Source organism: Equus przewalskii, chromosome 5 (assembly GCF_037783145.1).
Source record: "Equus przewalskii isolate Varuska chromosome 5, EquPr2, whole genome shotgun sequence".
NCBI lineage: Eukaryota > Metazoa > Chordata > Mammalia > Perissodactyla > Equidae > Equus > Equus przewalskii.
Window position 1 is genome coordinate 19923987 of NC_091835.1, and position 26053 is coordinate 19950039.

Here is a 26053-nt window from a genome sequence, read left to right on the forward strand (position 1 = left end):
TTGCCTCTTCTTCAGCTGTGCATTCCTGTTCCAGTTCCAACAAGTCCTCATTAGTAAATTCCTCAGGAACCCCCTCTAGGAGCTCCTCAATGTCATCCTCGTCCACACCCGGGTTGAAGGTGTCTGCCATCTCAACCTCAGCCTTGTTGACTTTTGCAACCTCCACATCCTTGGCAGGTCCTTTGAAGTCATGATGAGCCTCTTAAGTATCTTCTTCCAGATGCCATCCATACACTCCTTGGTGACATCACTACAAGCCCAAGCAAGGTTCCTGATGTGGTGACAGATGTTGTAATCTTTCCGTAATTGCATCAGTGTCTTCCTTATTTGTGGCAATAGCCTGGGCAAAGGTCCTCCTCGGGCGGTAGCAGGCCTTAGAAGTTTTTATAACACCTCGATCCATTGGTTGGATCAAAGAAGTGGTGTTTGGAGGCAGAAATGCCGCTTTGATATTGAGATGATCACCAATAAAAGGAGGATGTCTGGGAGCATTATCAACAATAAGCTAAATCTTGAAAGCTACGTTATTCTTGAAGCAGTACTTCATTTTGCTGGCACAGCAATTCAGGAGGGCACCTTGGGAGAGGAGCTGAGTCATCCATGACTTCTTATTGCCCCTTTAATACACTGGCAATGTGTGCCTCTTGCTATGCTTGAAGGCCCTGGGGTTCTCACTGTGCCAGATCACAAAGGGTGTCAATTTGTCACCTGCAACATTACCCCCAAGCAGGAGAGTTATCCTGTCCTCAAACGCCTTGAAACCCACATTGACTTGGCCTCCTTATGGATGAAAGTCCTTTCAGGCATCCATTTCCAGAAGAGGGAGGCTCTATGCATATTGAATATTTGCTCTGACAGTAATTTTCCTCCACCATCAGCTTATCTAGAGTTTCCAACAATTCTTCAGCTGCCTCCACATCAGCGCTCGCAGACTCACCCCTCACTTTCACATGGTGTGATGAATAATGACTCTGGAGTCACATAAACCACCCAGAGCTAGCAGTAAACTCAACATCATAGGCGGGGGCAGCCTTTTCTTTCAACATCACAGACCAACTTTTTGCTGTGGCCGTGATCCTCATGGTGCTGAGAGGGACACCTGTGTGTGGTCTTCAGTCTCGGTCATTAGAAGTTTCTCCACGTCTGCCACAGGCCCTTTTCTACTTTTTGCTAGTCTTGTTGCCTTCAATGAAGTGGACCCTTTAACAGCTTCTGTCCCTTTGTTCTTGTTCTTCAAGATCATAGCTAGGGTGGAATGGGGCACGCCTGACTGGCGAGCAACAACCACTACTGCTTTTCCACCTTCATAGTCCTCAGTCACTTTTAATTTCATTTCCAGGTCAATCATTCAATGTGACCTCTTAGTGGCAACATTAGCAGTGGATTCTGTACACTTAGGGGCCGTCATGAACAAAACAACAAGAGATTAAATCAAGCACAAGAGAAAATAGTGTAATCAAGAGACGCGGTAAACACAAGATGTATGAGGCTGCTTCTGGTGTAACATGACCTACTGTTTTACAGTTAACTTTTTTTTAATAAGTAGAAAGTGTACACTCTAAAGTAACAGTAAAAAGTATAGTATAGTAAATACATACACCAGTAACATAGTCGTTATTATCATTATCAAGTATTATGTGTGTAACTAAGTGTAATTGTATGTACTGTACTTTTATATGACTGGCAGAGCCCTAGGTTTGTTTACACCAGCATCACCACAAACACGTGAGTAACGTATTGGGCTACAACGGTAGGACTGCTATGACGTCACTAGGCAGTAGGGATTTTTCAGCTCCATTATAATCTTATGAGACCACAGTTGTTCATGAGGTCCGTTATTGACCAAAACGCCATGATGTGATGCATGCCTGCATCTGATGTTCTAGGCTGTCTTTCCCCCTTTCTCATTACTAATTTTCCTGTCTCCTCTTAGCTTCTATGGGGAGCAGGGCCCACAGCTTTTTCTAGACACCCCTCTCCTGCCTCATATGCACAGAGCCCAGCTCAGGCTGTGCCTGCAGGAAAGCAGCCTGTTGGCAGGGTGCCTGGTGGAGCGAGGGCGGTGGGGCAGAGCAGGAACTGGTTCCACGCTCTGGGTAGGCAGGCCCAGAAGGGACACAAGGGAAACATGGCCCTGGCCTCATCTGCCTGTGGCCCCATCTCCTCACCCTGCTCCCTAGGGCCCAGGGCTGGGGGAGTGAACTCTGAGAAGAGGGTGACAGGGTCTTGGGATTGCGCCTTGAGGTGCCCAGCGGATTCTTGGGGAGCTCGAAGTGTAAGTCTTTTGCATGGGAGACCATCCATTTGGCACATTTGTTGAGCATCTAATAGATGTAGATGCTGTGCCAGGCCCTGGGTACCATTGACAGCACCTCAAAAGTGAGGCTAATTTCCTTTCTTCTCCCCTCCATCTTACTGCTTCAGCACAGGCCCTCAGTGTCTCTTACTAGGACCAGCACAACGTCCTTGAAACAGCTCCCTGGCTTCAGTCTCTCCCAGTTGCTTCCAGTCCTTGCTGCTACATCCCACTCCCTCTGCCATGTGAACCTGCCAACACAGTCGTGATCTTGCCACTTTCTCACTCAAAAACATTTTACATAACCTCTGTGAACCGTCTCATGAGTGCTCTTCCAGAAACGTTCTATCTATACAGAATCTCTCTCTCTCTCTCTCACACACACACACACACACACCCCATACCTTTTGTTTTACTTAAGCAGGACCACAGCATGTACTGTTCTCTATCTATTGTCTTGGTTGTTTTCCAATTCAGCACTTTAAAAAATCCTTCGTTCTTTTTCATGACCGTTTGCTGTTCTGCTATAGGAATCTTCTTGGATGATACTGAGTGCCGTAGAGTGAATGCTTATGCCCCCTCAAAATTCTTATGTTGAAAATTAACCCCCAAAGCATTGATGTTAGGAGGCGGGGCCTGTGGGAAGTGATTCGGTCATGAGGGCGGAGCATTCCAGTGGACCAGGAAGCGGGCTCTCATCAGACACCAAATCTGCTGGCACCTTGATCTTGGACTTCGCCTCCAGAACTGTGAGAAAGAAATTTCTTTCTTCTTTTTTTTTTTGAGGATGAAGTGCCACCTTTATTACAGATTAAAGCTCTTACATCTAGAGTAAAATGGGGTTGTTAATGGTCTTCCCACCAGGCGACCTGGCCCCCACAGCCTGAAGAAACCGAGGCAAACACATGGCTCTCAGGGCAGGCACCGGCCAATCAGGAATGGGGGGGTGGAGTCAGGCAGGAGCGTCAGCTCAGGTAGGTCCCACCCCAGGTAAGGAATTGCCAGCAATAGAAAGAAGAGCTCCCCAGGGACAGATGGGAGTGTATATCAGCGTGTGCTCCCGAGTGAGAGCACAAGGCCAGGTCGAGAGAGTTACTAAAAACGGTGAGCAGTGGCCCGAAACCAGTAAAAACCAACTGCTGGGAGAGAAATATTACCCGTTTTTAAAGATCTGAAACAAAGGACCTAAACCAGGGTGAAGAAGGCAGAGTCATCAGAAAGAAAGTGGTCTGGTGGGGACTGTGAGGAGCCGGTGCCCCATCTGAAGGGCAGCTGCTGCCCCCGTCTAGCCAATACTTGACATCAGGGAATGTGGGCTCAGGGTTGCCCCATTTTCCGATTTTTTTTAAGGTAAAAATCTGTATTTTTTGTTTAAATGTTGCCAGAACTCCCCCAAACACTGTGCATGCAGTTCAAAGCAATACCCTCACAGGGCCACATCTGGCCTGCAGACCACGATTTCTGTGTGAGAAAGAAATTTCTGTTGCTTATAAGCCCCTGAGTCTATGGTATTTTGTTATGGCTGCCCAAATGGACTAAGACCCTGGGAAATCCCTTTGAAGGCCTGAGATGCCCTTGACCAGAAGCTTTTGTGATGTTTTCCAGGTGATAATTTTTGATAGATCATTAATAGACTTAATAATAGTAAATCAATTGTTTGAAACTGATTGTTATAATTGCGCATGGGCAGGAATTGGATATTCAAGAAGAATAAGTTTAATTCATTATAAAAGAATTTCTTTTTCAGGTTATCTAACAACTTCCTGCATTGAGTTTGCTGTTGGGAGTGGCGAGAGGAGAGGAATTTAAATGTTTGAAGTTAAACAAAATCATTGTGGTTATTTAAAACGTATATTTGGAATTTATAAAGGGATGGACTAGGACTGGTCAAGAAAAAGAACTGAGCAGAACCTGAATAATTATCATAACATTTCTTGACCACCTCTGGGCCTGTCTCAGTTCTAAGCGCTTTCCATGAATTAACTTGTTTAATCATCACTACAGTCTTATGATGAGGAAGCCAGACATATAGACATTAAATAGCTTGCCGAAGGTTGCATGAATTTTCCTGAACACAGAGAATGTTGAGTATATATATATATATATGATATATCATATATGTGTAATATAAATATGTATTTGATCTCAAAAGTAAGACAAATAAATCTCCAGGTGCCATACATGAATAGGTGATTCTTAGGCAATTCTTTATCCTCCCTGGTGAGCTAGTTCTTTAGGGACCCTTACACACATACCTTGGGTATGTGTTTATTTTAAATTAACAGCTGTGGGGGAACAAAAATTGAAGCTTTGAACGTAAATACAGCAGAAGTTTGAAGAAAGATTGTGACTCAGAAGTAAAAAGATGTCCTAGACCATGGACAGAAATAGAAACACCTACAAGAAAATGGAGAACGAGCTGGGTTTGCACATGGGATCCAAGCTTTTGCCGCTCATGGAGTACAGAAACTCTAAGATATAATCTGAGGAAAAAAGTTGAGAAACCGTGAGCCTTTAAGACTTAGGTAGAGACAACTATGGGGTGGCATCCACAATCTGGGGTGCTAGTGGGAAAACCTTCCCCACTACCCCCAAAAGATAATTCCCACTAAAGATGAGCTCACACACACAAATTATAAAACATTTGAAGGAGATTAATAGGAAGAACATAAATGAATATAAATTATTAAAACATGATCATGACAAATTATAAAACATTTGAGGAAGTCTGATATGAAGAAAAGCATCCCACAAAAATGGGAGAGTTGACACATGAGGAAATAGAAAAAATGGAATAATATAAAGAGAGACTAAAGAAAAAATAAGTATGTTTAAGGTGCTTAAAGAGATGAAGGAAAATCTATAAAACAAGAATAGGCAATTATTTTTTTAAATTAAGACTTCATTTCTTTAGAGCGGTTTTAGGTTTGCAGCCAAACTGAAGGGAAGGTACAGAGATTTCCCATATACCCCCTGACCTTACACATGCAGAGCCTCCCCACTTATTAACATCATCCACCAGACTGGTGCATTTATTACAACTGATGAAGCTACATTGACACATAATAATCACCCCAAGTCCATAGTTTACGTTACGGTTCACTCTTGATGTTGTACATGCTATGGGTTTGGACAAATGTATAATGACATGTATTCACCATTATGGTACCGTACAGAGTATTTTCACTGCCCTAAAACCCTCTGTGCTTCATCTACTCATCTCTCCCTTCTTACTCCTTCACCCCTGGCAACCACTGATCTTTTTACTGTCTCTATAGTTCTGCCTTTTCCAGAATGTCAAGTAATTGGAAACATACAGTTTGTAGCCTTTTCAGACTGGCTTCTTGCACTTAGTAATAAGCATGTAAGTTTCCTCCATGTCTTTTCATAGCTTCATAGCTCATTTCTTTTTAGTGTTGAGGAAATTAATTTTTATAAAAGTAGATTCAAAGAAGAACTAAGTAGAAATTGTATAAATAAAAATATTGCATTAAAAAAAGATTAGCTAGTCACAATTCTAGATTTAGTGATTTGGAGGATATATCTGAGAAAATCACCCAGAAAGAAGCACCAGGAAGCAAAGAGATGGACAATGAAAAATAAGTCAAAGACATTTGGAGAACAAATCAAGAAAATGCAATATGCATTTAATAAGCTGTTCTGAAGGAGAGAATAGAAAGTGGAGGAGAAGCAACATTCAAAGAAGTAATGACTGAGAAATTTTCAGAACTGAAGAAAGGCACGAATTCTGAGTTTGAAAAAGCATGGTGAGTCCTAGGCAAGGTAAATAAAAGTGAATTCAGGGACTGACCCAGTGGCGCAGCGGTAAAGCTCGCACGTTCTGCTTCTTGGCGGCCCTGGGTTTGCCGGTTCAGATCCCGGGTGCGGACATGGCACCGCTTGGCATGCCATGCTGTGGTAGGCATCCCACATATAAAGTAGAGGGAGGTGGGCATGGATGTTAGCTCAGGGCCAGTCTTCCTGAGCAAAAAGAGGAGGATTGGCAGCAGTTAGCTCAGGGCTAATCATCGCCCCCCTCCCCCCCAAAAAGTGAATTCAACTTGGACGATCCATAGTGGAATTGCAGAACACCAAAGATAAAGAAAAATCATGAAAGCCATCAGAGAGAAAATAGGTTACTTTCAAAGGAATAATTGTCCTGGCAAGCCAGGCACTGTCCCGTCCATGTGGGTTCACCTCTCTGCTTCTTTCCTCACCTCCTCTGACTCAAACTGAGCACTCACTATGTGCCAGGCCCTGTGCTTTCTTGCTAGAATGTTCTATCTCTGCTTTGTACATTTTACTTTTTTTCCCGGCCTAGCCCAGGTCATACACCTTCCTCCAGGAAGTCTTCCTTGCTGCACCTGTTCTCACCACTTGCCCTTGCCCTTGCCCTAAATCACTGTCACCATCTCAGTCTGCCCCCATTACTGGGTCCCTGCCTTCACTGGCCTCCGTTCCTTGTATGCTGGTCTTTTTTCTCCCACATCAGTAATAAGCACGGAGAGCCCTGGGACCTCATCCGTGGTCTTTCTCTCCATCTCCTCCCCAAGTTAGCATGGTGCTGCCTACATAGGATGTGTTCGATGAATATTTTTGAACACTTAATCAATTGATCCTTTGGAGTCAAATGTAAGTTAAATTTGTCTGCTCAGTCAAGCCCATTTTTAGAAGCTCTTTAGGCCCTTTTGAAACCATATTTCCGCACTGGATGATCTGGCTCGGATGGAGTTAAATAGGCAATAATAAGCCACACGTTCAAGCCTTTCATTATATTACTTACCATTATTTTTTAAATAATGTCTTTTTAAAATAATAATATTCATATATACCTGGAAGAGTGCAAGGAGGTAATAAACATCACTTATAATCCCACTAGTTAAAATTTATTACTGGTAATATTTATTTATTCATTCTACATTTAGTAGATATTTACTGGGTATCTATTTTGTTCCAGACACTGTGCTAAGTTTTGGGAGCAGAACAATATATATTTGGATGTAATTTTTGTTTATTTTTTAATACCGACTTTTGAGTACATAAGATACACATTTGTAGAAGTGGGATCTTACTTTATCTGCCATCTTCTATCCTACTTTTCATACTTCACACTGTCCCAGCCTTATCTAGTCTTTAAAACAGGATTTTAATTAATCGGCTGCCTAACGTTCCGTTTTATGGATGTGTCACAGTTTCTTTGGTGATCTCTTACCCCTACACTTCACTCACTTTTAACATCCCTCTTCTGTGGCCCAGTGAATTCGCTGGAGAACAACAAGGTTGTGAAGGCATCAACTTCCAGGTGATTCCCAGACCTCCCGTGGGCGTGAGTCACGGCCGGGGGTCTGGGTTTATTGGGGTGTTCACATGGGTTGGCCTTTGGGTGGGGTTTTCAAAGATAAATCCTGAGGTCAGGCTGTGACTTTCTCTCTGAGAACTGGTGAGAGGGCTAGACCACAGCAGCTACAAGGGGCCCAGAATTGGCCATCCAGGGGGACTCTGATGGGGGGGTCGGGGACAGCAAAGCAGAGCTGACCTCCCAGGAAACAGGTGCCAAGGTGTGTGTGTACTTGAGGCACGGGAACTGTCGAGAGCTGAAGATGCTGCGAAAGGACTTTGTCCAATGGAGGGAAGAGATCCAAATGAGGAGGACCTCCCTTAACCCCCTGGTTCCAGACTAAGACAAGAAGTGCACTTTGACCTGAACTGGGCTGCCTTTTGATTTTCCCAGCTTCTGCAGCCTCACGCATGCTGTCTGGCAGTGGACTGGGGTGAGGTGGGTTATATTTTCTGGCCCTGTGCAGCAAATGACTCTTTCTCCTGGGGATGAGCTCACGGCTCAAGGAACCTTAGAGTGGTTGTGGTGGGTACAGAAGAAAAGTACCTTACCAGGTACTAGCATCTACTGCGTCTCTGCCACGTGCCAGATGCTGTGTTAAGAGATTTAGATGGGTTTTCTCTTGCAATCCCCAGGTCATCTGCCCTGCCTGGAAAGGCAACATCATCCATTCATTCAATTGATGAATACTGATGGAGTACCAATGATGTATCGGAAATGCTCTTGATGCTGGGTTGGAGTAGCAGATGAGTGATGCTGTCTGCTCTCACAAAGCTTGGGGTCTACCATAATATTTTTGTTCCCATTTTTCAGAGGAGGAAACTGAGGTCCCAAGAGGTCAAGAAAGTTGCCTTGCTCACCCAGCTGGCCCTGGCAAAGCCAGAAGAGGAGCTGAGTCCTGCCAGGCTCCAGCCTCTGCTCTTCCTTCTCCCTGCACTTCCAGACTCTCCCAGCCCCTGGGAATTCGGATCCCTGCCGTGCACACACTTGCTGGATGCATCCATTTAAGATGTGAGCTTGACTCAGGCTGCCTGAGTTCATTCTGATTCAGCATGACTGTGTAGACAGCTGGACTAATGAGAGGGAGCGTCCTAACTGGGTCAGGGCTGGGCCTGTACCCTGACATAGCCCTGAAGCAGGTCGGCAGATGAGTGGGCGGCAGAAGTTGTGCCCTCTCTTAGGTTTACATAGACACAGACCCAACAGAGGAGGCCATGAGCCTTGAGGCAAGCCCGGGGGGATGCAGGAGCTGCACTCTTCTTCTTCTGGAACTGGGTTCCACTGCCTCTGCTCACCCACACTGACTTCCCACCCAGGCCCGGAGATCCGACTTGGAACACTCTCCTTGAGGTACGGCTTTTCTTGGAATTGACACCCCTGCTCCTTTGTTGACATAAACAAGAGTTCTTCTGAACTCGGTCATTATAAAGTGATGGTGCGATATTTGGAAGGCCTCAGACGAGGGCGAGCTTAAAGAGCATGCCAGCTCATCGCCCCTCAACGTCATGATATGGCCCCCACTCTGTTTTTGGGGTGTCCAGAGGACACATTGGATGGGGCATGTGGGGAGGAGGCTCAGGTCAGCCAGCTCAGGAAAACTCCTAATTCGGCCCAATTATTCTTGGTCAAGTTATTTCTTGGTTTGAACTTCCAGAAGGATGCTCAGTGGTCCTGGAGCGGTGTGGGAGTCAAGAGAGCTCCTCTCAGTGTGGGGCAGGAATCCCAGCAAAGTCCTGTTCCCAAGCTGAGTTGATGAACCTACTGAAAATGGGCTTTTCTTGGGGAAGGAGGCCGCCCAAGCTTCAGGCTTGTTGCCCCGTGGGCTTGCTTTGCTGGTGCTGTTGGCAGGCCAGATGCAGCCGGCTGCCTGCCCTTTGGAGAGATGGCATTGTTTCAATGTGGAAGCCCACAGGCAAGTGTTCCACCCAAAACTGATCCCAAGAACAAGGGCTATTCCTCTGGGAAAAGCTGCAAAGTGCACATCCTTCTTGCTCCCCAGAATTATCAGAATTATCAGCTCTCACTTATTGTTATGGGCTCCCAGAGGGCAGGGACCAGGGTTTATCTGTTTGTCTGCTGCCTGGTCCCTAGGAGGTGTTCAATATGGATTTGTAAATTGCTAAAGCATCTTCCTGAAGTGAAGGGGCAAGTGAATGCTGGCAGCAAGGCCTCTGGGTTTGAAAGGTGCCCACGAGGTTGTGCTCCCAACAGGAGAGAAAGAAGGTGGGCAGGGACCCTCCACTACTCACCTTTTCTGAGGAAGCCTTTCAGACCTGAGTCCCAGCTGTGGGTCTCATGGCAGGAGAGCCCAGTGGTTGGGAACACGGGTTCTGGAATCCAGCAGTGCCAGGCTCAAAACCACCCACCTCCACCACCGACTCGGGGAAGCCATCTGCTGCTTCCCTGACCCACTTCTCAGTTTCCCCACCTCTGAGATGGCAGAGCTAAAGCTGGCCTCGGGGGCCGTGTGGGGAGGCGTGAGCTTCCTTGCGTAAGATGCTTCGCTCTAGTTTGGCACCCACAAGGCCACAAGTCACAGCAGACACTGGTAGCCTAGAAAATGGCAGTTTCTCATGGTTCAACCTGACAGAGTCGTCTCTCTGATTGCCTGGAGTGTGAGCCTGGGCTGTGCTGAAGACCCCGCCCACCCCTCCTCCAGGAAGCAGGTTCCAGCTCAGCCCCCACACTGGAGATGGCAGGGCCTGTACCCTCACCTCCTACCGCTCCCTTCTTGCCTGGTGGGGACACAGATCCCAGGGAGGTAGGTTCTTGCCCAAAGATACACCACCTGTTAGGAGTGGTCCTAGGACCAGAATCTGATTTTTTTGACTCCTAATTCACTTCTCTTCCCACATCAGTCTCAAGCTGTTTGGGCCAGAGCCAGATCCAGGTGGGCCAGCTACCTACACCAGGTACTCGAGCACCGCTGGAAATGCAATGAGCTGCAGGAAGCTGGCATTTCCCAGAACTCCTCTTGGAGGCAGTGCTGCACGGGGTTAGAAGCTTTAGTCCCAGCTCTGACCCTTAAGGGTTGGGTGGGCTCAGTTTCCCCCTCGGTACAATGGGATAATAATAGTGCCTACTTCATGGGGATTAAGTGACCGAATGTTTGTAAATTGTATTGTAAATAACAAAATTTGTAAATATAATTCACAAAAAATTTTTAAAGTGTTGTAGAACACATAAAAAGTGCCCAACACTTTGTAAGGGCCTCTTAAGTGTTTGTTGTTATTATTATGGAGACCTTTGGGGATTGGTATTGTCAGCGGGTATGCGAGTTTGGGCCGGCGCTGAGTTGCTGAGAATAGAGAACCTTGAGGTGACACAGAGGTCCCCGTTTTGCTCCACTTCCTCTCCTCCTGTGCTAGCTTTGGCTCTAAATACACATGGGACAAATACTTACTTACAGAGGTTAGCAGCGGGTGGGGAGTGGGGTTAGCACGCGTCCACAGCCTTCCTGCTCCACCCCGACTTCTCTTCCACAGGGGCATCGCTCTCAGCCTCACGGGTTTTACAGAGGGCAGGCGTTTGGGGGTCAAATAAGGCCACCCCATCCAGTGCTCAGACAGGTCCTGGTCCTAGCAAGCACCGTTTGGTATTTGGCAATAACAGTAACCCTCCCATCGGCACTAGGACACAAACTCCATGAGTCCAGGGATCTCTGTTTTATTCACAAAGCGTTCCAAGTTCCTAGAACGACGGGGGGCACAAGGTAGGAACACGGTAAATATTTGCTATAAGAATGAATATATTCGTCCCCGCCCTAAAGGAGATCAGAGTCTAAAGGAGGAATCTGGAAAACAGTCACAGATGCTATGGAAATTAATTTAGAATACTTTAAACTGGGGCGTTCTCAATTCCTCCCTAATTTGCCCTCGAAATCATGCTAATTCTGCTGCTTCCCGTCTCTAAGAGCTGGGCTCCTCTTTCTGTTGTCACAGTCTCTGCTTCATCCAGGCTTTTACTTGATCCTACCTGGAAAATTGCAAGCGACTCACCTTCTGCCTCCTGTGCCCAGAAGCCAAGAGAGGGACTTCCTAAAAAGTTAAATCAGGTTAGATCACTCCCTCGCCTAAACAAATGTGAAATCTTCCTGTTGCCTCCAGGCTAAAACCCAGCTCCGATGGCCAATAAGCACGTGCAAAGATGCTCAGTATCCTTAGTCATAGAGAAATGCAAATCAATCCACAGGGAGGTACCACTTCCCTCCCACTAGGATGGCTATTATCCAAAAGATGTGATAGCCAGTGTTGATGAGGATGTGGAGCGATCAACCCTCAGTTGCTGCTGGTGGGGAATAAAACGCTGCAGCTGATGTGGAAACAGGCTGGCAGCTCCTCAAACGGTTACACATAGAATTCCACTCCTAGGTCAATACCCAAGAGCTTAAGCCAAGCTTTGATCAATTTTCTAGAAAATACTGTTAAACTTCACCTTTCATCCTCATTTTCATTTTTATTTTGAATCATGTTTGATTCTTTCCGATCTACCATTCGTAACAAAGTTTCAATCTAGCCTCTGTTATGTCTGTGGGGCCCTGTTTCCTTGGATGCAGTTTGCAGGTCTCAATTCTGTCATGAAGACTTAGTTCTTCCCCCCACGATTAGGCAATCGCACGTTGTTACCTTGTGCACCATACATCCTTGTTAATTTTATTTTGTTACATTGTCCTAACAATAATATTCATTATGGATTGAATAAAATACTGATAGGTTGCATTTATTTCTCAAAAATGTTAAATTAAGTTTTAAATAGATAATACATATATGAGGTAGGAGAAAACGCATGCAGTATGAAAGGGTACACTGCAGAGGAATTGCTGGGTGCCCCTTATGGAAGCCTTGGCTGAGCTGTGGGAACCCTGCACTGCACTGGCCCTTTAGAGCATCGGAGTTAAGACAAGGGGGCTGGGTCTTTATATTCTGGGCAGGCCAGTCATCAGATGCAGCCCTTCCTGGGGTATGGCCAGGACAAGGCTCTTTTCAGCTGATGGCAGTCCTGTTCCTCCTCCTCAGAGCTGACGGCTGAAGGCCATCTGCTCTGCAGCCAGCACTCCCTACAGCTGGGAGTAAATCCTCCTGAAGGGGACCCTGGCATGAGGACCACTCTCACCCACGGTCACCGAGTTATCTCTGGTCCTCCCAGCCCATTTTGGCCGAATACTTATTTTTTATTTTTATTTCCTTACACCTCTGGAGGACCCTCCCAGCCCGAGGGAGCTGTCAGGAGCCTGTCTTCCATCCCCTCCCTGCCCCAGCAGTGGAGCCCACATGGTGGGGGCAGCTGGGTCTTAGCCTCAGGCAGCCTGGGGAGGAGAGCCTTGAAATTCCACCCCCCTCCTTCTTTTTCTTTCTTTCTAAGGCAACTTTCTAGGGCTCTGGAGTTATAAAAAGCTCCTATGTGTCATTTTCTGGCAGTTGGACAGCTGCAGAATGCTACTCGGCGAGCGTTCCTATCCTACCCAAGATTTAGCATTGATTGATGTGTCAGGTTTGGCAGAAGAGTTGAAGGTTATCACAGATCCGTCATACGGAGGTTTGTTAACTTACAATAAAAATATGACACAAAATACGCTTTTCCAGTTACTCCCTCCTCGATGTCTCATGGACAGAGTGCTACCAAACTCCATGGGAGGCACATGAAGAATTGGTAGACAGGGTCTTGGAATGTAATGAAAGGGGATGAGCCCCATGCCGGACTGACACCAGCTCAACACAAGGTTGACATAAGGGAAGCCATATTGTAGAAAAGAAACCATACTGTAACTTTGAATGACCTCTGGTTAACTCACCCAGCAGCCCTCCAGGAGACATACATGCTCTGTAGATTTTTATGGTCCCTCTCAGCTGCGATAAGGTGATAACTTTGCTCTTTTGAGCTCCCCAGAAATGTGATGACCCCTGGAAAGAGATTCTATGCTGATATCCATGACAATTGAAATAACTGGTGTGGTGACTCCCAGTCTGTAACACCAGAGCGTCAACATTCCTAACCCTCTCCCCTACAACCCACTGGCCTATATAACTGTTCAAGATTCTGTGCTCCCTTAAGATGATTCTCTAGGAAGCTTGTCCCCCATCTTCTGATTTGTCTGCTTATTAATAAATGCCCTTTTTCTGCCACAATCTTGCCTCTTGACGACTGGCTTTTGTCCTACAGTGAGCAGATCTTGTTCTTTTGGCAACTCTGGTGGGACTTTAACTCCTGCTTGCAGCCAGTTGACCTTGGACGGGCGACCTGTTGGGTAAGTCCTGATCAGCTGCTGTGGCTTTCTTTGTCTTGGGGATCTGCTTTTCCTGCTCCTCTGTACTGATGCTGGCTGCCTCCTATTGCTGACTGTGGTAGGAAGAGAAACAGCTACATCTGCGCGTCCACAGGCTCAATCAGGAATAGGGTAAGTGGCCTCCGAGATGCCTGAGGATTCCCTGCCCCTCCGTCTACATTCATGGCAGGAGCATCTGGGTGTGCATTTTGCAATGTGAATAGTTGTAGGACTTTTTACCTGAAATCTGAGAATGCGTTCACTGGTGTCTGGTTTTTCTGTATCTGTGTTTGTAGGAAGCTCCAGGATCAGACACCTTTTGGGTGAGCAATCTCATTAAAACATGCTTGTGTTTAAAATTGTCTAATATCTCATCAGGATTGTGGGTTAGAGGCCCCACTGGGGAGATTTTTTTGCTGGGTTAAAGTCCCAAGGCTAGGATTACTGGTTGAAGGGAGACAATGTGAAAGGGTTACAGCCACCGGGATGCTCAAAAGGATTGGCTTAGAGTCCCAAGCTCTGGGTTCCAGTCCCGGAGAATTGGATCTTGGTGTCTGTTCATGTTTGTCTCTGTCTGACTGTTTTATTTATTAAAATTGGCTGTTTGGGGACTGAGTTTCTCACTGATCGTAACAAGCTCTCTCTAGAAATTACCGTGTTTGTTGTGGCCACCTTGAGAAAAATCCCCCTAAAATGGGGATAACTAAACAGCTGGCAAGATAATCTGGGATAATTCAAAATTACAGTGGCCATTTTGAGCTCTTTTTGAGCCTCGAAACCAAGGAACAAGGAAAAATCTTTAAGCTTGAAAGAGTCAAGGGCTCCACCTTTTGACCAAATGGTTCCAGGAGCTGTAAATGTTTGCAGAGAACAGCAGAATCTTACCCAGCTTGTTTTGTGTCCCAAAGGCCTGGCTTGATAATTGTTAGGTTGGGGGGCGAGGGGTGCTTCCCAAAATATGGTAGGACAAAAATGTGCTTGCCCCTATTTTGCAAGCAGAGGTGGTCATACAGAAATGCAGGTTGCACTCCCACTTGTGGCTAAGGGTCCTACAAAATGGCTGTTGGCTTCAGGGGAATTACTTTGGCAATAGAAGGAACATTCCATTAGATAAGATCATTTACAAGTGCACTTCAAAGTAAAGACTTAAAATCCAAAATAACCTTATTGAAAGTTTAGTTGCAGAAAGCTAATGGAAAATTAAGTTATAACAGTTACCTAAAAGAAAAGATTTTATGGACATCCCATAATCTACCTTGGAAGCAGGGCCCCAAAATGAGCTCCTCCCTGAGTGAACAAGATTCAGAGATTTTCTGGGAAACTGCTGTTCAATACACCCAGGTATGGTTACTGTTTGTCTCAGCGGAAACTTGACAAGATATTTGAAAGGATTTAGCAACCTATGATCAGAAATTTGGCCAAACTGGAAGCTGATATTCAGAGCCTACTAGGAATTTTCTTTCCAGGCCTTCTTCCTTAAGTTAAAATAGAACTGAGCAACCAGGGACGATGTAGTCAGACAGGTAGATCAACCTATAATGTCATTTAAGTTACAACCCAGTTTCTGAGGAATTAGAGCAACTGTCCTTAAAAAAAATCCTTGCAAGACTAGAACTCCGGCTCTAAAGGCCGTTCAGATACCACCCATTTCCCTTATCTCAAAGAGCTTGCAAACCCTCCAGGGACTATCTAGCCCATTGCTAATTCCTAGGACTGAAGGGGGGGAAAAAAAAAAGGAAAAAGGAAAGAAAAATGGCCATAAGAGCCCCTTCACCAAAAATCCAGCATCTTGAGTGTCTTTTCCACAAGTATTAGTAAAAAGGCTTAAAACAAAATCTGGATTCATAACTCAAGAGTCTTGTGTTCATGGCAACAATTTAAAAACAATAGCTGTGGAGTTTCTGTGTACGTGTGTCTATATGAATATATGTGTGTGTGTGTGTGTAATATCTTGTCTCTGGATGGTATAATTTCTAAAGAGCTCTATTCAATTGGCTTAAAGTAAGCACTGATATAAGTTATTTCTAAATGTAATGGGAACTAACGCAAATGTCTTTCAAGTTAATGTGATATGAAGTAATCTTCAATAAGTAAAAGCTTATTTAAGTTTGTTGGTTTGATTAAAATAGGCACGTCCTCAGAGTTTTCAGCATTGGGTATGATGCAGACATACAGCCTGGGTTTACTAGTCAAATGAGCTCATGTCATCCCTGTTACAAATTTGTCAGCAAAATAATAGCTTAGAATGATAACTGATTTTGTGTGATGTCTCAAAGTCTTTATAGGCAATCTAAGTAATTACTGGAAACAGGTAAACTAAATAAATGTAAAAAAGGTAAAATTTGGGGGGAAACTTTTTAACAATGATTATGTGTTACAATGTATGTACTTAAAACAACTTAAGATGATAACTAACTGTTTTAGTGTCATGTAAAATTTTTGTGAGTAATCTAAATACGATTGTTACAAACAAATGGTCAAATGTAAGTGAGATAGTCTATAGATATAATTTTAACAATAATTATGTGTTATAGCATGTATATTTAAGATAACTTCCAAAATCTCTCTGGTAACTTGAAGTTTTTCTAGGTGAAATTAAGTGATAGAAAATTCATTGAATATATGGGTCATTTTCAAATAAGATAAAATTCTGAAACATTATTGCTAAACATGTCTAAGTTTATCTACTTTTGGCATCTTATTACAAAGAAACTAAAAGATGTTTGGGTCTATTACTGAATTTGTCTTGTATTTTATTAAAAGTTGTACTATGAAGCAGCATGTTTCTAGAAATTATGAAAAGTGTTTATAAACTTGTCAAGACACAGATTGCTAATGTAAAAGACAGTTCATAATTGCTTACTTCTTAGTTTTCACTAAAAATAAAGGTCTGTAAGGGTTAAGAATTCTAGTTAATGTATGTGATTAAAGCTACTAAAAATTAATAAGGAAAACATATTTGTATTCAAGGAAAGTAAGATGTATGTTTTCATTAAAGAAGGTATCAAGAATGAAAATATTTTTGCTTGTTTTATTAAGAAAGATAAATTTGTCCTAAAGTACTAGGAGGGAAGAAAGAAGGCATGGGACAAATTCTGAATGTAAAAAAAGGAAGCTATAGAAGGTTTGTGGAAGAGGAACCTGAGGAAAGAGTTGTGCATGGTCAAGTTGGCTAAGATTGAAATGAATTTAATTAAGTAAATAAATTTAAATATCAAAGGTAAGCTTGCGAAAAATTAGAATTTGGCTTTCTCTCTTAAAAAGATAATTTTCTTGAACTTTTAGCCTGCTCTTGAAAAGAGGATATAAAAGGTTTTTCTTTATTTTTCAGTAAGTCTACCTAAAAGATAGAAAATCTATGTTTTCTTAAAATAATTTCCTATGTTTAAAAAGACTGAGGTCTTCCTATAAGGGTTTTTCGACTGTGTCTCTTGTCGGTTTGATTGAATGGATAACTAAGAATTGTTTCCTATTTGAGAAAGCATTTTGAAACTTTTTTGATATTTTTGATGAACTTCCCCCCAAATTAAAGTCTTTCTTTTGACTTAAAAAAGGGAAACTTTGAGAATTTCAAATCAGCCCTGGGACTTCTCAAAGAATTTTTTTCTATCTTTCTATAAAGAGGAAGATACTAACTAATTAGACTTATTTGGTATGTTAAATTACATGAGAAGCATTATCAAATGATGATGATAAGCTTTCCCAGGTTATATAGTGTGGCTAAATGTTATTAATATAAGTGTTTAAAAAATTATTTAACATTCAAAAAATTCTGATCTGTCCTGGTTGTAGGTCATAATTCTCGTTATTATCTCAAAGTGTTGTATGTCACCAAAATAGCTAAGTGTCTTTATCAATTGCCATTTTTTAGTGTTATTTGCAGATTGTTTTACTCTGATGCTTTTGCAAATATGTTTCATCTTCAGAGAGATTCATGGAAAGGACTCTGACACTTTCTCTAGAATACAGGTTTCTGATAAACTTTCAGATCATAAAACTGAACTGGGTAAGAAATTACAGAACTCTTACAGAGAAACTGATGACTTCATGAAACTGCTAACAGGAGATTAAAATCAAGAATCAATTACACAGGGCTGAATGAACTGATGAGGATGATTATAATTTTAATGACTTCATTTGAGATATTGCTGGTTTTTTGGTGTTTCGTTTTTCCCAGATTTAAGCTAAGTGTGATTTAGGGAAATATGGTACAATAATACCTTTGCAAGCAGAATTGAAACATTTATCTTTTTTTCTCCCTACCTGATCCCTCCAGAATTTGGAAACTCTTAGTGAGTGAGTATTGTTTTCATGGCAATACAGTTATTTGCATAAGATCAATAAGAATCTGTTGTCTTCATAGCAGGTCACAATTGGAAGCATTGGTTATATTACTAAATCTTTGACAGGAATGTCATATTTGAGAGAAACATGCAGACTCAGATATGACCAGGCAGCTTTTGATGAACAAAAGTTGACTTTATGGAATAAAGCCACCTGGAAATATTGGCTTGGTACCTTGCTTGCAGTGTTCCTAGCAACCTTATCAGGTGAGTAAAGAAGGTCACTTCCCTGACAGATGCAAGGAACCTCAAGAGAAGAGAGAAATCCACCCAAATCTAAAGTATTTCAGGAAGAGTCCAATGACAAGTCTTTGTTTTGGTTTTCCTGGCCTCAGAGGCCTTTAAAGTTCAGTCTTAGATTCCTTATAAAAAGTTCCAGCAAATTTAAAAGAGCCTATATGATCAATTGCTATTCTTGCTGTACTTACATAAATAATTGGGCCAAGTTTATTTAAACTAGACTTATTTTGCCAAGCAACGAGTCTTCATTTGGCTATCATTGGTAAAAATGAGGGTAGTTTTAAAGAGAAAAGTTATGTTTCAATAGAAACTATAGTACACATTCATGGATATTAGGTTCTAGTTCTGATAATTGTCTTTGAGGTTTTGTTTTATATCTTTAAACTGGAGTGGATCTTGAATTCTTCTAGTTTCCTAAAATATCTGGCTACAAATCTCCAAACTAATGTTTTCAATCTTTTCCATCATTTTCACTTGGAATCATTGAGAACTGAATTTGCCCTTTTTCCTGAAGCTTTGCAAACTTAAGCTGGACAACTTGATGTAAACTTTCTAAAGATTCACATCTGTTGCTCTGTACGCCACTCAGAAAGATACCTGAACACCTGATGACATCACCAGAGACATTTCAAACTGCGAAAGCTGCTTTGACTCTCACATCTAGAGATCTTTTTGACTGTCTGACCCCTGGGCTCAGAAACTGGTTTATAATTTGCTCCTGCCATTAATCTTATTTTTCTTTTTGTTTCTCTAGAAATGCTTCTTATTAAACATCTGGTTACTTGCTTACACAATAGAAGCCTAACTTTGGGAGCCCACATTCAGCGCAGTCTTACTAAGAGACTGGTTCAATGAGATGGAACAATCTATGCCTCTCATCAGCAGGGTATCCCTAAAGATTGAGGAATGAACAAAAAAAGGGGGGAATTGATACCAGCTCAACACAAAGATTGACATAAGGGAAGCCACGTTGTAGAAAAGAAACCATACTATAACTTTGAATAACCTCTGATTAACTAACCCAGCTGGATATGCACCCTCCAGGAGATGTACAGGCTCTGTAGATTTTATGGCCCCTCCCAGCTGCGATAAGATGGTAACTTTGTTCCTTTGAGCTCCCTAAGGATATGAAGACCCCTGGACAGAGATTCTATGCTGATATCCATGACAATTGAAATATCTGTTGTGGCAACTCCCAGTCTGTAACACCAGAGGGTCAACATCCCTAACCCTCTCCCCTATAACCCACTGGCCTATGTAACTACTTCAAGATTCTGTGCCCCCCTCAAAATGGTTCTTTAGGATGCTAGTCCCCCATCTTGTAATTTGCTAGCTTATTCCTTAATAAATGCCCTTTCTGTAGGGGTTAAGTCCATGTGCTCTGCTTCTGTGGCCTGGGGTTCACAAATTTGGATCCTGGGTGTGGACCTAGCACCACTCTTCAAGTCACAATGTGGTAGCATCCCACATAACAAAGAGGAAGATTGGCATAGATGTTATCTCAGTGACAATGTTCCTCAAGCAAAAAGAGGAAGATTGCCAACAGATGTTAGCTCAGGGCCAATCTTCCTCACACACAAGAAAAATAATAAGCGAGGAAATAAATAAATTCCCTTTCTCTATCACCATCTTGCCTCTTGATGATTGGCTTTTGTCTTGTGGTGAGACAATCGTGCCCTTTTCGTGGCAACAGGACGAGGAGAGGCCATTTCGACATCAGTCGGCTCACCTGTGGGGTGAGCACCACCTACCTTGAAGGATAGCTCTGGCCCCATCTCAGGATGTGACTGCAGGGGGCTCATTTCCTCTTCTTGTGCTCTCTCCCAAGCCCCATGGCATCCTGCCCCATCCTGCAGAAGGAGAAAGTGTTCCAGTCCGGAGCCCATGCCTACAGAATCCCTGCTCTGCTCTACCTGCCTCAGCAGAAGACCCTGCTGGCCTTTGCAGAAAAGCGGAGGGACAAGAGGGATGAACATGCAGAGCTGATTGCCCTGCGCAAAGGAAGCTATGATGTGGCCACCCACCGGGTCCTGGTAAGGCAGGATGAGGCTAGAATCACTCCACCAAGAATACATGGACCATTCCATCCTTAGATGGCTGAGGCCTGGGGGATAGAGGTAAAAGATACATTGAAATTCAAGAGGAACCTATCAGGGATGGGGCAGAGAAGGTGTGCCTACCTGATCAATTGGACCTCACGTGGGTTTACCATGAACAAGTCCAGCTGGCCTGGCTACATCTGCTTTATGGCATGACTGGACAGTCATTCAGGGACACCGAAGTTTGGAAAAGTTTCCCTGTATCACTGAGAACCTGAGGGAGGAGTAATCCAGTATCACATGGGGGGTTGTATCTTTGAATAAAATTAACCTGGGGAGCAGAGTAAGGGTTGGGGTGATTGCTCATGTCCTGAAGTTACAGCATGTAGATCAAGTAATTCATTTCGACGAAGACATCCAAGGCTGGCTTCTCATATATGAAGGGCTTAATATTATTATCGTTGTTTTGTGGTCATTATTCCATGAACCTGGGTTCAAGTCCTAGTTCCACTGCTTGCCAGAGGTAAGGCCTTGGGCAACTCACCTACCCTACCTGAACCTCTCATTCTCCAGATGTAAGACAGAGCTAATAACACCTGTCCCTCAGGAGTTAGGGTTAGGATTAGACAAGATAATGGATGTTAGGCTCTGGGCACAGTGTCTACCCTGAGAATCACTCATGGGGGATAGCTGTTAATGAATGGGGATAGATGTCCTAGCTGCAGCATATATGACATAGACCCAGGGATTGTTGAAGCTCAGTGTGAGTCCTAGTGTCATGGTACTGTCCCTCCTAGGCTGCATTAATAGAGTATGATTTATAGAAGATGGAAGGTGATGGTCATATTCTGTCCCACGCTGGCCAGACTATTGTAGTTACTGCTAGGGCTTTACTTTGCAAGAATGAGAAGCTGGAAGGAGCTGGTAAGTTGAAAGAACCAGGATGAAGCTGGGAATGGCTCGTGCCTGAATCACTTTTGTATCTTGGGTATTACGTCTGGCACATTGTAGGTGCTCTGTAACGTATGTTGGTGGGAACGGAAGCAACAGCCATTCAAACGAAGAGTGAGCTGCAGGGAGGGAGCGAGGTGGAGCCCTGGCTCTGCCAGCTCTGGGGAGGTGCTGTCAGGATGGATGAGCGCTGGATGAAGAATTCTCTTTGAGCATCTTTGGTTCTAACCCCATGAGACAAGAAGCCCCCCAGAGCACTGCTCCTGTCACAGTCACTGGCCGGTTCAATGCTATGCTGCTGTTTCTTCCTTTCTCCTCCCATCCAGTGGCACGCTGAGGAGGTGGTGACCCAAGCCCAGCTGGAGGGCCACCGGTCCATGAACCCGAGCCCCTTGTATGACAAGAAGACGGGGACCCTCTTCCTCTTCTTCATTGCCATCCCCGGGCAGGTCTCCGAGCGCCACCAGCTCCACACCAGGGTCAACGTGACACGGCTGTGCCAAGTCACCAGCACCGACCACGGGAGGTCCTGGAGCCCCGCCAGAGACGTCACTGACTCCATCATTGGCTCGGCCTACAAGGAATGGGCCACTTTTGCGCTGGGCCCGGGACACTGTCTGCAGCTGCACAACGAGTCACAGAGTCTGGTGGTGCCTGCTTACGCTTACCGGAACCTTCACCCCCGCCACAGGCCTGCCCCCTTCGCTGTCTGCTTCATCAGCCACGACCATGGGCACACGTGGCAAAGAGGGAACTTTGTGGCCCAGGACACCCTGGAGTGCCAAGTGGCTGAGGTCGGGAGTACAAAACAGAGGGTGGTGTATCTGAACGCTAGAAGTCCGCTCCGAGCCAGGGTCCAGGCTGAGAGCAACAACGATGGGCTGGATTTCAAGGAGATCCAACTAGTGACAAAGCTTGCGGAACCTCCCCAAGGCTGCCAGGGGAGCATCGTCAGCTTTCCCAACCCCACAGTTCAGTCAGACTTCTCAGACAAGTGGCTGCTGTACACCCACCCCACTGACTCCCGGCAGAGATCCAACCTGGGCGTGTACCTCAACAAGTGGCCCCTGGCCCCCACGGCCTGGTCGGAGCCCACTCTGCTGGCCAAGGGCAGCTGCGCTTACTCAGATCTCCAGAGCATGGGTGCCGGCCCGGATGGGTCACCCCAGTTTGCATGTCTGTACGAATCAAATAATTACGAGGAGATCATCTTCCTCATGTTCACCCTGAAACAAGCCTTCCCAGCGGAGTTTCTGCCTCAGTGAGCCCACCGCATGCTGTCCAAGAAGGACCACCACTGGCCTGGAGCCTCCATCTCTTCTTTCACACCCCAACTCAGAGGCTGATGATTTTCCTTTTCTCCCAGCGCCCTGTGCACTGTGGACACCAGCCCTGGGTTCCCTTCGCTGAAAGTGTGCAGAGAGGTCTGCCTCTCGGCTCTTTTCCTCTTTTCTTGTTTCAGTCTTCTCAGAGGATTCTATTTTCAGCCCAGAAACCGAAGGAATGTGACTTCCCGGAGCCCCGTGTCAGGCAGGGCGCAGAGAGCTCGGCACGGTGGCTGTTGCTCTGCACAGCTCAACCTGCCTGCTCCCCACGGCCCCAGCCTTTGCGCAGGTCTTGATAAATTATCTTGTCCGACCCACTTCTTCCTGGGAAATGCTCACATTGTGTTCCTGGGGAAGGGCTGAGACAGAGACGTAAATGAGAAGAGGGGTGTGTGCGTGTGTGTGTCTTCTTGAAAATGCTTTAGAGCAGACAGCATGGGGAACAGCTTCATAGGGAGGAAAAGCAGGACCTAGGAAAATTAAGCTAGCTTGAGTCATTGTCTTAGTTTCCCAGGGCTGCTGTGACAAGTTAACACAAATTTGGTGGTATAAAACAACAAAATGTATTCTTTCATAGCTCTGGAGGCTAGATGTGCAAAATCAGGTGTCTGCGGGTCTGTGCTCCCTCCGAAGGCTCCGGGGGAGAATGATTCCTGACCTCCCCAGCTTCTGGTGACCCCAGGGGTTCCTTGGCTCATGGTTCCATCACTTTGATGCTCTGTCTTCGAGTGGCTTTGTCCTCTTTCCCCTGTTTTCTCTTCTGTCTTTTATAAGGACTTTTGTCATTGGATTTAGGATGCACCCAGATAATCCAGGGTGATCCTTCACTTAATTACATCTGCAAGGACTCCTTTCTAAATAGTGTCACATTCACAGGTCCTGGAGGTTGGGACATGGGTGTATATTTTTGGGGCCACCATTCAACCACTACAGTCATCCTAAGTTATTTTTGTATAGGTGACTTGGCTAAAAGTAGAGGTGAAATTCAGATGAATCAGATAACTCAGAAGAATGGAGGGGGCAGGAGGGGTTGGGCTGTTGGACGTGCCTCTATGGGGTGGAGCTGCTCTAGGGCACTCAGTGTTTGTGGTGACAGGGGTGTCACCATGTGGAGGCAAAGGGGAGGTGCTGTGCTTGTGTAGTTCTTGTCATATAGGAAGCCGGATAACAACCTGAGAGGGGGCCTGGCCTGGGTGGAGGAGGCAGACACCTCTCTGACCTCCCGGGTCTTTGGGGACCTTTGTCACATGACTCTGCGGAAGAACAGACTTGCCCCCCAACCCCCATCAGAGCCCCTCTAATCAACTCTCCTACTACTGATTGGATCCTTCTAGCAGTTTGGTGACAGGACGTCAACGACAACAGTCATGGGTCCTTGCAGTTGAGCTGCGTCTCCGTGGGGCCAGGAGGTGGTTAAAGGGAATCTTCCCTGTGGGGAGCTGGGGGTGCAGCTTCGGTTCTGGGTGTGGTTCCTGGCACCCGCCTCCTATCTCGGTGCTGCTTCTCTGTGTGGGATTTTAAGAAATCCAGCTGGAAGGATGAGGAATCGAGGCCTGATCATTGCTGAGATGGAAAGAGAGACCCCTCTGTGTTGAGGATGCCAACGTGGTGTCTTCCAAACCCCGCAAAGGTAGCTGCAATAGGGGAGTAGCTGAGGCCCAGTCAGGAGGGCGAGGACGAGGGCATGTGGGCAAGGGCAGTGCACCCTCAAAAGGCTTAAAGCTAGGGTGTCCCTATAGTGTATTATCCACATCAAGAGTGACAGGAGGATGCTATTAATATTTACACCAAGACATTGGGCACTAACCAGGACCGTCCCAGGCAAACTGAGAGGTTTAAGAGAGAAAGACCCACCAAAGACTGTGCCAGGGGCTGGCCTCCGCGAGCTACCCTGGAAGAGCCAATCATCTCTGAAGGGTCTTGAGATAAGGCAGGAATGGGATAGGACATCTGGCCACTGCCAAGCAGAACGTCACTCTCTTAGACTCTCTCCAGTCACAAAGGTCTTGATTCCAACTTCCTGTTAGAATTCCCAGGGGAGCTTTTAAATCCTGCTGATGTCCAGCCTCCACCCGTGACCAACTGATCCAGAATTTCTGATGGTGAGGCCCAGGCGTGGGTATTTTTTTCAAAAGCCCCTCAAGTTATTCTAGTGGACTTAAGGATCAAGACTTACTGGCACAGATGATCTCTAAAGTTCCTTCTAGTTCTAAACATATACAATGCCAAGGTCTTCTGATGTGAGTGGGAAAAAAAGTAGCAGTTGATTTGGTTAAAGCTGAACTGATCTACTCATCAAAAGACACCACTAAGAGAGTGAGAAGAAAAGCCATAGATGGGGCGAAGATACTTATAATACACATATCTGACAAAAGACTCATATCCTGATTATATAAAGAGCTCCTACAAATCAATAAGAAAAAGATAAACAATCCAATGAAAATAGCAAAAGGCTTGGACAGGCACTTCACAAAAGAGGATATCTTAAAGCCTGCTAAACCCTCAAGGAAATGCAAATTAAAACCGTGAGATACCCACAAGAATGACTACATTTAAAAAGATTGACAGCAGCAAGTATTGGCAAGGATGTGAGGCAACCAGAACTCTCATACATCTCTGGAGGAAGTGTAACTGGTACAACCACTTTGGGAAGCTATTTGGTAGTATCTACTAAAACTGAACATACAAATAATCTATGACCCAACAACGCCACTCTGAAGAAGTAGCCAAGAGAAAGGAGTGCAAATAGCTGTAAAGACAGCTTTGGATGTTCACAGCAGCGTCATTCATAAGAGTCCCAAGCTGGAAACAACCCAAATGTCAATCAAAAATAAGAATGGATAACTGAATTGGGGAATTTTCATGCAATGGAATATTATACCACAGTGAAAGAACGAACTATGGCCATACACAGTAGCACTGATGATTTTCAGACATTATATTGAGTAAAAGAAGCCAGACTCAAAAGAATACACACTTCACGATTCTATTTATATGCAGTTCAAGAGCAGGCAAAACCAGTGTATGGTCTCGAAGTCAGGATAGTGGCTATTTCTGGTGGAGGAGAGCTATTCCCTGGGAAGGGGCTAGAAGGGGACTTCTGGGTGCTGGAAACATTCTGTTTGATCTGGTGCTGGTTAGGAGGGTAATTCATATGTAAATATTCAATGAGCTGTACACGCAAGATTTGTGTACCTTCCTGTATGTATGTTATGCCTCAATAAAAAATAAATGTTGAACTGAGTAGTGGATTTGCTAG

General features: G+C 44.8%; 1 protein-coding gene across 2 annotated transcripts; it reads left to right on the forward strand.

Annotated features, from left to right (window-relative positions):
* Positions 1-8447: 8447 nt before the first annotated feature.
* On the forward strand, positions 8448-26045 carry NEU2 (neuraminidase 2). 2 transcript variants are annotated; one of them, XM_008527834.2, is made up of 4 exons: positions 8448-8984; positions 13794-13878; positions 20308-20512; positions 21796-26045. In XM_008527834.2, exons 3-4 carry the CDS (start codon positions 20312-20314, stop codon positions 22732-22734), a joined length of 1140 nt encoding a protein of 379 aa, XP_008526056.1. In that variant the 5' UTR covers positions 8448-8984; positions 13794-13878; positions 20308-20311; the 3' UTR covers positions 22735-26045. The 2 variants fall into 2 exon arrangements, with proteins under 2 accessions (XP_008526056.1, XP_008526053.1); XM_008527831.2 differs by lacking the exon at positions 13794-13878 and having other exon boundaries at positions 8754-8984.
* The last annotated feature ends 8 nt before the right edge of the window (positions 26046-26053 follow it).